At 40.7% G+C, this 13,451-nt stretch overlaps 1 protein-coding gene across 1 annotated transcript in view; it reads right to left on the bottom strand.

Moving 5' to 3' along the window:
- slc4a11 (solute carrier family 4 member 11) overlaps positions 1-13,451 on the bottom strand; it is a 52,565-nt gene that overhangs the window by 28,428 nt on the left and 10,686 nt on the right. The window contains exons 3-6 of the mRNA XM_079693328.1: positions 11,834-11,866; positions 7,627-7,708; positions 6,755-6,878; positions 2,243-2,452 (exon numbers count right to left, since the gene is read on the bottom strand). Coding sequence (XP_079549454.1) covers positions 2,243-2,452; positions 6,755-6,878; positions 7,627-7,708; positions 11,834-11,866 — 449 coding nt within the window. The remainder of the gene's footprint in view (positions 1-2,242; positions 2,453-6,754; positions 6,879-7,626; positions 7,709-11,833; positions 11,867-13,451) is intronic.

Genomic DNA, 13,451 nt, shown 5'->3' with positions numbered 1-13,451 from the left:
GGTGCACTGTATGGACAATGAAATCAAAATGAAAAATGACCCATTTGATGATTCAGCTAAGACCCCGGTGATTCCACAGGGGGCTTTCGGAAAGCTGATTTGAAATCATAAAACTTATCGAGATAGTCCGAGGAAAGCTTCACTTGCGTAATCCAAAAGGAAGTAAGCAGATCAGCGGGACTACATTTTGTGTAGATTTAAAAAAAAGATCCCTGAACGATCAAGAATCACTAAGAGATGACAGCTACCTGCAAGGGATGGAAGATTATTTTTAGAGATGTCAAGAGGAAGACGCTGGGGAAAGAAACACGTGATTCACAGAGAGAGACATAAAGTGCTTCTTTAAAACATAAGCTTTAAGGTTAAACACGTTAGAGAAAATGAGCAGTCCTTCCTGAGCTTATTAAGCAAATGATCTAATTACCGAATTTTTCATTTTCTTGTTGAACATGGCATTACACAACTAGGGGTGACGAAGGTGTGTGTGCGAGTAGGAAAAGCCCAGAGGAAAATCACTCCTGCCTCATTCGTCATCCGAAAGACTTTTGAAGTTTTTTGGCAGAACGGAGCATTTTTTAACAACCTGAAAACAAAACAACATCAACATCTCTGCTTTTCTCCCTGAGTGCGCCGGCTTGTTTTATGAAGCCACACACGCTTGCTCAACAAGGACTGTTCATCCATTAAATCCTCATACATCATGGAACCATTTATTATTACAAGGGAGCCGCGTGTGTGTGTGTGTGTGTGTGTGTGTGTGTGTGTGTGTGTGTGTGTGTGTGTGGCCTGGCATTACTATACTTGTGGGGACGTAAATCTGTTTACACAGTCACGTGTGGGGACTCGCCTCCCTTATGGGGACAAAATGGAGGTCCCCATGAGAGGAATCATTCATTTTAGGGTGAAGACTTGGTTAGGTTAGTGTGTGTGTGTGTGTGTGTGTGTGTGTGTGTGTGTGTGTGTGTGTGTGTGTGTGTGTGTGTGTGTGTGTGTGTGTGTGTGTGTGTGTGTGTGTGTGTGTGTGTGTGTGTGTGTGTGTGTGTGTGTGTGTGTGTGTGTGTGTGTGTGTGTGTGCGTGTGTGTGTGTGGCCTGATCACCAGATCTTGGCTCAGGTTCGATAAACAAAAGTCTCGCAGGAGGAATTACTGTCCACCTGTTAGCCATTCTTTCTAAACGGTCGATAGAGAGAGGCAATGGGAAGGAAAAACATAAAAACACAACACAAACCATTTGGCCTTGTTTTTGTAAAGTGTAGGAAAGTGGTGTGTTCTTGCGGGTGGTCCGATGCCAATTTTTGAAAAAGGAAGGAGGTGGTCTCCTTTTCTGTTCCCTCTTAATTTCACCTGCTCCACCACCTACAATCCCTCTTTCGCCTTTTCTGTCTCTCTCTATATATCGTGCTTTCACTGAGTGGCACTGAGCCTTTCAAGCCCTGGGATAAACACCTAACAAAATCCAGCACTATAAAAAAAAAGGGGAAACGTCTGGGAGCCCTGGCCTGTCAACGGCAACATTAAGAGGAAATGTTGCTCTGTGGCATTGAGCAGAGCCCCTCTAGAGGCGTGTGTGTGTGTGTGTGTGTGTGTGTGTGTGTGTGTGTGTGTGTGTGTGTGTGTGTGTGTGTGTGTGTGTGTGTGTGTGTGTGTGTGTGTGTGTGTGTGTGTGTGTGTGTGTGTGGTGTGTGTGTGTGTGTACATGTAGCTAAAGGGTGGGGAGATCTGACAGGACTGTGAGAGATGTAAGGTCATTTGCCCACTGAGGAGGCCTGGCAGGAGTTGACGCTGATTGATTAGGTGGACGGAAAAGATGGAGAAGTCACGCCAACTGAGCGAAGAGGAGGAAGTGGATGATCATGAGGAGGATGAGGAGGAGGTGGGGTGTTATAAATGAAAAAAGAATTGGAAGCGGGGTCAAAAAAAAAGTTGAAATGTGTAAATGAATGTGCATAGTTCATCTATTCAGAGCGCTGTATAGAAATGAGATGAGGAGACGTAGGTAAAAGGTGAGGAGGAAGATATAGGAGGACAAGATTTCGGGAAATACATTAAGTCTGACATGAAGAGGAAGTGAGTGCTAACGAAGCCTCATCTCAGGGCACTGGAAATGACTCATAATGCCATCATAATGTGAATAGACGGTGCTTTACAAAGTGTGGAAATGTGCCTCATCACCTTACACTGAAAGGTTGTCTACACAGGATATGCTTCTCACACACACACACGTATAAAAGCTGGTGCTAACCTCGAGGGGCTTTTGACTGCGGGGGTCCGTCTCTTCCTTCCCCAGGGCGGTGGGCTGCTGGAGGGTTGCCGTCAGCTGGTGCCTCTGGAACACCAGCGCCTCCTTGAACTCCTGCTGGGTCTTGGTCTCCAGGAGCTTCTGCCTGAAGGAGATGTCGGAGAAGAGCGTGGCGAACGTCCTGCCCAGCTCCATAGCCGTCTTGGTGCTTTTCTGTAAGGGAGAGGTGATGCAGTGTGAAGATGGCCGGTTGTTAAACCAATGTAAAACCAATAACATGTAGCTGTAGTGACAACACTGACATATTATAACCTAATGGCTTAATAGTTCCTTTTTTATGCAACGAGTTGACGAGTTGCGTCCAGCTGATGAATTTAAGTTGAATTTTCAATCTGCTTTTCGCTCAGTTTTGGTCTCCACCATCATGCAAGGGAAATATCTTGCCGTTTAGCCAGTAACGATTAAGACGGTTGTGTTTTTCAAAGCTTTAGCATACAAAACAGCTGCCTCATGAGGTGGAAAATGGCAATGGTTTGTGTTTTGAGGTAATTTAAAAAAGAGTAATGTAGCGTTTTATTAAACTAAAACAATAAGCTGAAAGATGCTGCAACGCTTTGTAGATCTTAAGGGAATCACAAAGTCAAAATATCTTTCCCTGCAGGATTACTTCTACCTTTCAAAGTTTCAAACCTTTCTTTCTTACTTGTCAGTAAATGTTTAAACAAAAGTCGAGATAACTGCGGCTTCATTTTTTTATTCAAATGTATGGCTTAAAAAGGTCAAAATATCACAATTTTAAAAAATGTATTGGTCTAGAATCTAGATCACTATATACTGTCATAAATACTATTAGAAATGTTATGTATATTTATTTATTTTTAAATCGATGTGTAATAAGTCCTTTGTTTTCCTGGTATTTAATTTGCCCAAAACATTTTCACCTGGTCAATTCGTGTATAATTTCCCTTTCAATTCAAAATGTGTTATATCATGATATTGTAATCTATAAGCAATCACAACTTAAAATGCCATTATTGAATATCTCTTACTTGCAAAACATATTTAATGCAATGCACTGAAACTCATGCTTCTATTTCCAATGCAGTACTGGATATATAGAATCTGGTCTGATAATAAGGACTATGTAAACATCATGCTTCAACAAACGGACAGGTTTGGAGTCGGGGGTTTGGGGCGCTTTTGTCCATAATCCCACATCTGTTGGAAATAATACCATCACAAGGCACAGGGCGATGGTAATAATGTCCTGGGAGGCTCTGAGACGGTGTGCCAGGGAATGATGATACCGACATGGAGGGGCTCAGCGCGTGCAGCAGAAGCAGCAAACAGAGTAACTAAAGCCTTTAAGCTTTTTCACAGTGGTGACTGAATATCAACCAGAGCCCAGAGAATGGCTCTCGATGAATGTAAAGGCTTGCTTTCACAATAAAGCACCTTCAGCCCGACTGCGGGTTTGTTCTCATTCACCGTTAGAGTGTGCCGACAAAAAAGAATGCATTTCAATGTCTGTATAATCCACATATTTAATTGTTTTATGTAACCCTCTACTTCTAAGGAAATAGAAGTGTACAAAAGGCACCAAAGTCTGTGTATGTGGGATGTCAGGGTGAAAATGTTTTTCCTATTGAGATGTTTGTTTATCCTGTGAAACCTCGAGTGACTCACTTTAACCTACCTTTGTAACGTAAATTAAGCACTAATCAACAGGAGCATGAATAATGTCACGCTGCATTACTACGTGTGTTCATCCAAACAATTAGCTTCTCTTAAACGGGCCCATAATGCGAAACATCTTCCGAATTGTTGAATAAGGAGACGATGATTTGATTTCAGGCATTGGATCATTACAATTAATCAAGTGAAAATGAGGGGAAATGAATGTCATGTGTGCATTTCATGATACCATCAAATAGCTGTATTGACATATCCACCTGATGGTGACAGTAGTGGAACATTAATGGGATCAACAATGCTTTTCTACTGGAATCTACTAGGAACAATAAGGGTCAAAACGTAGTCTCATCAATGCTGATATTTGAGAAATGCGACCTGCTTGTAGAGGAAAAGTGGAGAGAACAATATATTCAGTTGGATTTATCCTCTTGGTTTGAAGGTCACTAGATTGATTAACCAGAGAAACTGGGAAAGTGTGTGTGTAGAAATGTAGCCAACTGTGATCAACATCAAAGACTGAGGGAAGCTTGTTCAACTAGCAGTGGAGCTAGAGGAGCTTCTTTGAGGGCAACAGTGAATGAGAAACAGCACTTTTAAAGAAAGGTCACGTCTGTTCAGCACATTCACGCTGGCTAAAGACAACTAAAAAAGCCACAAATGCCGTGAAGCTTTCTAAATGGTGTGTGATGGAAGTACTCACACGCAACATGATTACACACATTTGCCCACCAAAGGAATTCCCATTATAATTAAAATCATGCCCCTTCAAAGGTTTCTTGTCGCAGAACCAGTGCCCATCAAGGTTCATTGAGACATAACAGTGCTTTATGTTTCCTTGGGGCTTAGATTAATGTCTGCGAGAAGGCCATTAGTGGTTGTGATTGCTGCCTGCAGGACTGGCAAGTAGGGCGCTGGAAGTATTTGAAAAACAGGCAAGGACACTAAGGGAAAACAGAGCTACACAAACAAACAAACAAACAAACAAACAGAAAACCCGATGCAGTTAGCTGAAGCATCGCTGATTGCCAGGGTCACTCCAGCCCCCTGGTGGTTCCACAGTTTGATGGTGGGTCGGGAAAATTGAGTTCTTAGTGGGGGATACCGCACTAAAAGTAGGCCCAGCATGAAGAAATCCCTTTTTTTACAGCAGAGAGGCGGTGTAGGATTGGAGGTTTCCAATCGAGAGAGGAACAACAATCAGCGCCATGTGAAGATGGGAGAGTGAAGTGTGTGTGTGTGTGTGTGTGTGTGTGTGTGTGTGTGTGTGTGTGTGTGTGTGTGTGTGTGTGTGTGTGTGTGTGTGTGTGTGTGTGTGTGTGTGTGTGTGTGTGTGTGTGTGTGTGTGTGTGTGTGTGTGTGTGTGTGTGTGTGTTAAAAGCTCAGGATGAAGCAGTGGAGGACAGAAGGGTTGAGTGGTTTGATGGGAAGAAGAAATAGTTCATGTTTTGATGGGAGAGAAGGGTTTGTATTATAGGATATGTGGATCTCCATTGGCAACAGCAGAGGCTGAAGGAGAAACAGCAATACTGCTCAACAGTGACCCGACGGCCAGGACACTCGCGCCCACACAAAACGCTGCGAGGGCTTTGGATTGGATTCAGTTCAACAGACAGATTAGCTGCTCGTTCAGAAGCACTTCCTATATTTTAGTGAATTTAAATATAAAACGCAAGAAGAACTGGAAGCAAATGAACCTAAAATTAAGATTTATATTTCTTTCACCCTTAAATGGGCAGTCAATATTTTTGGAAATGTGATTGATTTGATACCTTACACCCATAATACACTGTTATTACGCCCATATTACTCCCTTATTTTGACAAGGTTACACTGTTATTAGACCCATTTTAAACCTATAATACACCATTATTACACTGTTGTTACACTTTCATCACATCAACGTTTCACTAATATTAGAACCATATTACACCCATGTAACACCAAAAAGACCCCCATATCACACCATAATTACACTGTTACTACACCCATATAACACAACCTGACAGAGCCTCTCAAATAAATGTAGAAGCATTCGGTGGTTTTATTGTTTGATTATGTCATGTCATGTAAATACTGTGGTTCATTTCTGTTTCAATTACGAAAACCATTTTCCAAACTGTCATCATCGCAACATGATTGTTTCTAACATGTGATTATGGTCTTCTTGAAGGAAACAACACAAAAGGTATTTAGAGGCATGATGCCATACAATCCTGTTGAAAACTAATCTGCGCATTTGGGTGTGAAAATATGCAAACGCAGAAATATAGTGATCCTTATCCATTCAATAGTTTCATGCAGAACTGGGCATTCTTTTAAGCAAACAAAACTGAATTGGACTCATGACAGGTGGCAGACTGGACCAGAATTTTCAATAGGAGAATAACATTAAAAGTTGGAACTAATACACATTTTCCTTTTAGTTACAGTAGATGAAAGCAGGAGGGTATGCAAATGATCAATTACGGATGATTACAGTGAGATGGACTTTACAAACCCATACACCTGCAGCTAACACACTTTACATGACTATTAACACTTCTGCTAAGAGAGAAAAGACTGGCTGTGGAAATAAAAGAAACATTTCTTCACAGCCCGTTATTAGTGATTCATTGAAGAAACTAAAAAGCTAATTCATAACGAAGGACATTTTAGTTAAATGAGAGTAGTAGCTAAAGGCAAGGACAAATACGGTAGATAATGTAAGAATATAGATTAATAAATGCCAAACAAGTTGGTCTTCAAATGTCTCAGTAATGCAGCAAAGTGACATAAATCCCCCCCGTATCATTTCCACCCTCGGGGGGGGGCGGCAGTTACCATTTTGGATGGGGCGAGGATCAGGATGACATAGCGGACCTCGCAGCAGTTCTCCCCCCAGTTTTGTGGCCTCTCCAGGCGGGAGATGCACACGTGACGCCTCTGGAGATACTTCACGTTGCAGCTGGAGAGCAGAGGGAGAAGGAAGAGGTTTTTTATAAATGTCACCGCCTCACCTCACCTTCATTTCCATAGATTAACCTCTCTCTCTCCGCAGCAACAGGTAGACAGTATTTAAATGTGCTTGGTGAGCCTGCGATCACCTTCAGACAATCATACACACATACACGAACATATATGTTAATGTTCACACATAAATATTCTGCAGAGGCTTTCCACACTCAATCCTGCAGCTCAACAGAAATATTGAATTTTTTCAAACATGACTATTTTACCACCTCCACATATTCTCACTTCGAAATAAATCCATGTACAGAATCTCAAAAAGTAGTAATTTTTTTTCTATTCTTTAATTTTCATGTTTAGGGAAATCAATGATTTGACCTCCTCAAATCTACAACTCTTCCAAATTAAATGACAAACAATTATTCAAACACTGATATTATCAGGATTAAAATAAGTTTTATTTTATTCCAAAACCCTTTACAAATTATAAATTGATTATGTATTCCATTTAATCCATTGATTGGTTAGTCTACGAATTGTAAAATAAAATGTGATGCCTACAGACTGTTTCTTAAGCAAAATCTCAAACCACAAATATTCCATTTGACTTGTAACTAACAGCGGGAGATTGTCTTTTCATTTGAGATGCTATAATACATTTATAAATTCACACAAATTCTGGATAGATTATTGTTGGTTAACCTCTTGTATTACATCAATATTTCAATGGACACATGATGTCTTACAGGATGCAGAGCCAGGACTGCTGGTACTGGATGCCGGTGGCGGTGGCTGTAGCTCCCTGGATCGTCTCTGACAGCAGGTGCACTGTATGGGAAAGGTCAGAGGTCAAAAACAAGTCAGATGAGATCCACCTCCAGTCCAGTTTATCCCCACATGTTCTTATTCTCTGCTACACTGTTAAATCCTTCTCGTACAATAAATGATTGTTAGCTGCCTTTAACTATCCTAAACATGTACACATTCATTACCGCATTTATGCTGTTTAAATATATACAACTGGCTCTGATTTCTTCATCCAGCATAATGGTGTGAGCTGAATGCCTAAAAACCCTCGATAGAAGTCTGTGTCTCTGTCTGCATCTCTGTCTGCTGTGCCAAGCCTCTCAATGTGATGTCTACATCAGAAGTTTCTAACAAGCTCGCCTTCTGCTTTAATCGCTTCTGCCAGTCTGCATTGTGTGCAAACACCGCAGCAACAACAAACTAATGACAGTGTCCATCAGACCCCGGATAACACCAACGCCCGTGTTCCCAGATGAAACAAAAACACATTATTCTGACCATGTTTACAACAGGACAAATCATTAAACACGGGCAGCTAGGGACACACGGGGGAACCAGCTCGCTGCTTCCTAATAAGAGAGGAATCTCCTTTCTCACACTCGCAGGGATGGATAATAGTGTTTGGGGGGATATTCTCCAGCAACCCCGACTATCCTAAAACCCCTCGACAAGATTCAGCGTTTTTCAGCTCGCAATTTTCTCGACTCATCAGCACTGAGAAAATTACCGAGTGGAAATGTTTTGTATGGTGAGCAGCGGGGACGATCATTTCCATATCATTCAGATGTTCCCTGCCACTGGTTTCCCCTTTTTCTTTCCGTCTGTCTTTGTCTTCCTCTCCATCACCCTCTCTTTCTCTCTCTTTTACCCTGCAGTCTCATCAATAAACTGTCCTCCATTCATGCCAGAAAATGATGGGCGTCACCATGACAACAGTATCACAGTGCTCAAGGAGTGAGAGCCAGCATCAGAGAGGAGAGAGAGGAGGAGGGGGGGGGGGGGGAGACAAGAGCACGAGGGGTATAGAGAAAGGATAAAAAGAAGCCTGTAGAGAAAGAGAAATGACAAGGGGAAGGAAAAGCTGGCACGTGAGGGCGGAAGAGAGCGGGAGAAAAAGGCGGGAGGAAAAGGAAGAAATATTGAGACACGAGAAGGAGGAGACACGAAACTGAGAGAGAGGAAATGCAAGCAGAAATAGGGGCAAAGGAACACCAAGGGAATGAAGGGGGGAGAAAAATGATAGCAAAAACAAAGAACAAACAAGAAGGAAAATGAGAGTTAAAAGAAGAAGGGAGAGGGAGAGAGAGAGAGGGAGGGAAGGGATGGAGAAGTAAAGGAGATGGACTGGGATTCAATTCAATTAATAGCAGTAAGCCTGACAGCCATGTAATAATCAAAAACCATCCAATTTCTTATTGACGTCAGTGAGGAGAGGAGGGGAGGGATAGAAAGAGAGGGCCATGCAAACAGAACAAAAGAAAAGATCAAAAGATAAAGAGAAGAGTGAAATGTGATGAAAAGTAGATGTTACGAGAGAGAGAGAGAGAGAGAGAGGTGAAGATATGGGAGACAGAAACATAAATGTGTGAGGGGGGTTTTTGTGGTCTTCCATATCAACAGGATACATGTCAGACCACCAGAGAAGCTCACACTGCTAGCCTTCATACTTCAATATCTTTCAGTGGCAATTCATTTTGTGTTTCTAAGTGAGAGAGATTTAGCATTGGAAATTATTCAACCGCCAGAACAAAGCATGAATGCAGGTGTTCAGGGTTGACTATCACTATCACTAAGCGTGGCAAGCTTTTACAAAACGACTGAATGAATAGTTAAGGTCGAGAGTTGTGAGTTTTGTGATTACATTTTTTATTTTGTTTTTGTATCTGTCATGAATCTGAAAAACATGTTTCCTCATAAAAGTTGACAACTCCATCAACGGCGTACGTGAGGTTTAAAGTATCAATCAGTGACAAATTAACACTGGACGACGAATCGCTTCTGCAGTAGTTGCAAAGATGGTAAAAATCCTGTTTGTTTTCACAACTTCAACTGAGATTCAAGGCGAGTTTGGAGAAACAAATAAATCGTTTGTCAAACTTTGCATGGACTTTTTTTTCTGTGCAATGAAGGTTAAAGCATCCATAAATAAATAAATAAATATTTGATAGGAGGACTTAAAATTGGAAACAAACGATCAATATTCTCTGTGTGAGCGGTCATTCCAACATTCCAACATTCCAACATTCCATGTCCTCAGTCAGTTTTAACCTCTTCATAGAAAGGAATGAAACTCAATGCCCTGAATTCTCCTCTATGAATATGTGGGAAGTGTGTGAGTAAGGTTTCTTATGTGATCAAGTGGCAGACTAATTAAGACTTGCACATTTGACACTTGTCACTTAAGTGAAGATTTCTGCATGGTTTCATCAGCTTTTGGTATGCAAGCACCACCGTTTCCATACACAGGAAGGGAGAAAAGAAAAACCACAGATGCAGCATATCAAATGTGACAAACTTCAATGGAAAGTGATGAAAAAATATGAGGGAGGCGAGACCGGATGGCTGGATTGGCCCCTTTGATCTCTGTGGATGTTTGTTGGATTTTTTTTCTTTACTGCATTATTCACAAGGCTTGGTTTGAGGGGGGGGGGGGGGGGAAACTGATTGGAATTTCTGTAAATCAAACGTGAATAATCCACTCTGTCACAAACAAGAGAGAGAGACAAATCAATTACGCTTAAGCGGTTCAAAAACACTGATGTTAATATTTATTTTGGCTGACGCACCAGTCTAACATCAGCGGGAAATCTACAGTGATAGACGTACAACACACATACTGAGGTTATTTGTTTCTGTGTCAGTGTCTGAAACAGCCGTGAGCCTTTTGGGCAAGGAGACCTCAGTGAATCCCGATGATCTTATGACGTCTTAAAGATTAACTTTGATCGCATCCATTGGTAGACCTTCCAGCGAATACACACACACAAAGGGGGGATGATTGGTTTCCTTCAAAGCGTGGCGAGTGGAGGGCACTTTGAAGGAGGCGATTAAAACACAGGAAGGATCTTAACAGAAGTGGCAAACGAGGCACTGCACATTAGGAATTCGTCACAGCCAATCACCATGCAGCACACATACATACGACTGATGTCACATCACAATGAGAGGGCCACAAGGACTGGGTCAATTGCGGATCCTTATTATGTAAAGAGGTTGTCATTATCTTCTATTGGCTTGCATGAAAACAAATTGCTTTGATGGTAAATAAACCAATGCCCCATATGGATATGACATCAAAGGCAAGTTCTGTAAAAGCTAAATTCACATTTTATGATCAGTTTGAAAACTAATATATAATCTCCAAAAGGAAAAGCCAAGGAAATATCTCTAACCTCAATAGCGATAATGTGAAGATATCGTAGGGTTGGACATTGATGCTTTCACAAAATAATTACACAAGGAGAAGATTTAATTTGTACACCAACAAACGACTGTAATTGAGAGACCAGTTTGAAAACATTTGTAAATAATCTCCCCAAAAAAGCCAAGGAAATATATATCTATTACCAAAAAGGTAAAAGTTGTCTCCTTGAAATCAAAGAATTCTCAGAGGTAGGGCTGGGCGATATGAAAAACATATTGCAATATTTATGACCAAATTCCTCGATATACATTGTGACGATGTAGGGTTGGACATCGATGCCCTAACATAGTAATAAACACAAGGAGATTTTTAAATATTGCTAAATGATCAATAGTAATATATAGACCGTGTATGTAAAGAAAAATAAAACTACTAAGTAAAGCTACAAGTCTGGTGAGCAGCCGTTGAACCCAGGAAAAGACTAAGAATATTCAAAATCCAAGACCTTATCCAGTCTCATATCACGATATCGATGTAAAATGAATATGGAACAAAGGGAGGAGTCACGTTGATTGGAGGAGATCTGAAGAGGCATCGATATCTGTGACAGAGGACGGATTGCTGGTGTCTGTAATCATTTGATGACTCAATGGATCGACCCAGTCCCGAACATGGAGGGGAACACAAAGGGCATACTGATGGTGATTGGTACACAAGCAAACCACTGATTGCAGCCTCATGGCGGCTGATGCTGACATTTAGATCCAATTAGCACATCTTACCATCATCAAAGAAAACGAAACTTTGAGACTTGTCTGCATGTGGAGAAAAAAGGGAGAAAAAACCAAGGGGAGAAACCAGAGTCAGTTCAGTCACCTTTTCAGATCAACAGGCGACCTGAATCTAATATAGTACACAAACGAAGACACTGAAATACACACACACACATATCGACACACTTTCTGGTTAACAGACACGCACATAAATATCTCTGCTGAACAGAAGCTTCATTTCCTGCCCTCCTTTACCTCATGCATATTAAATATCATTTTCCAGAGAAAATCCCTCAATGTCTCGTCGTTGTTAGGCGCAGAGCGATCTTATCTTGATTACCGTCTACAGGCTATTATCAAAAATTGGATTTTATCACTGATAGTGTGTGTAGAGAAACCATACGTCAATGAAGAGATCAAGACGAGAAAAAATGACATGTGTGGCCACCATTTTTTCAACGTGGCAAAAGAGCTTGAATTAATGTCACCAATTTAGTATTCTGATCATTCCCGCAGAACGCTACAGAGAGATTTTCACGGTGAAAAGTCATGCCGCCGGCCTGGAAAAGATATTTTATTATAACAGAGAAGGCATGGTGGCTTGATTCAGGAATTCACCGCACCTTTTCCTGTGAAACAGAATTAATCATATGCAGAATATTCAGAGTTCCACCTGTCAGACGATGAGCATGCATCAGCACAAAGTATGTTAGGTAAGTAATTATCCTTGTGCCTCAACAGATGCATACTTTTGGTACACTAAACAGGTTGTATGTGATATTAAGGATCATTAAATGTGAACATTATTGCAGTTAAAGGTTTTTTTAAGACATTAAGCTTTTTATTTTTAGGAAAAGAGATCCCCCTCTTTCCTCTACAGCTTTGAATTGATGTGAATGTTTTTCAGTCTGATTTGAGCTGGCATAATAAAAAAAAAAATCAGGAGGATTATGCAAATTGAGGCAAAGTGGAAAGCGGGTGAGATCGATCAAAGGTGACAGCAATTTAGGGAGAAATGATGGTACAGTCATCACAAACAGGGCCCACAATCAGCAGGGCATGTAGCACGGTAGCCGCTAACAGCATCAAGGAGGAAGAGAGGGAAACACAATTAAACATCATTACTGAAATATTGACGATTAGTCATTGTGTGGCAGGCGCTCATCACTATTGTAAGCACTGTCATCATCTTCAATGTCCCGTAATCATGTATTGGTTTGAATAGTTACTGAGGATCTTAAAGCAGGACGTTTTTTTTTAGAGGCCGGCTTAGAGTTAGTAAAACTTAATTTTGTGTCCGGAGAATTTTAAGTGTTTTCTTATCTTATCTCTTATATTCTGTAAATAAATAATTCCCTGTAATCTGTAATATATATATATAAAAAAAAAAAAGAATATTTAAGTCTTATTTCATCTGATTTACAGTAAAATACAGAACCAGTCTTGAGGAGCATTGAAACTAATTTCAATGTCATTTTCCCATTAGTTTAACTACGTTTTGCAGAAGATAATATTTTCTTAATGTTTTCTAATATTCTATAAATGATTAATTCCCTGTAATCTGTCATTTCAAATTAAGAAATATATAATATTTAGTGTTCATCTTGTTGATGATCATACATAACCA

The sequence above is a fragment of the Notothenia rossii genome (assembly GCF_949606895.1).
Source record: "Notothenia rossii genome assembly, chromosome: 7".
Taxonomy (NCBI): domain Eukaryota; kingdom Metazoa; phylum Chordata; class Actinopteri; order Perciformes; family Nototheniidae; genus Notothenia; species Notothenia rossii.
The sequence above is the reverse complement of the archived record's forward strand: the minus strand, read 5'-3'. Positions and strand labels throughout refer to the sequence as shown.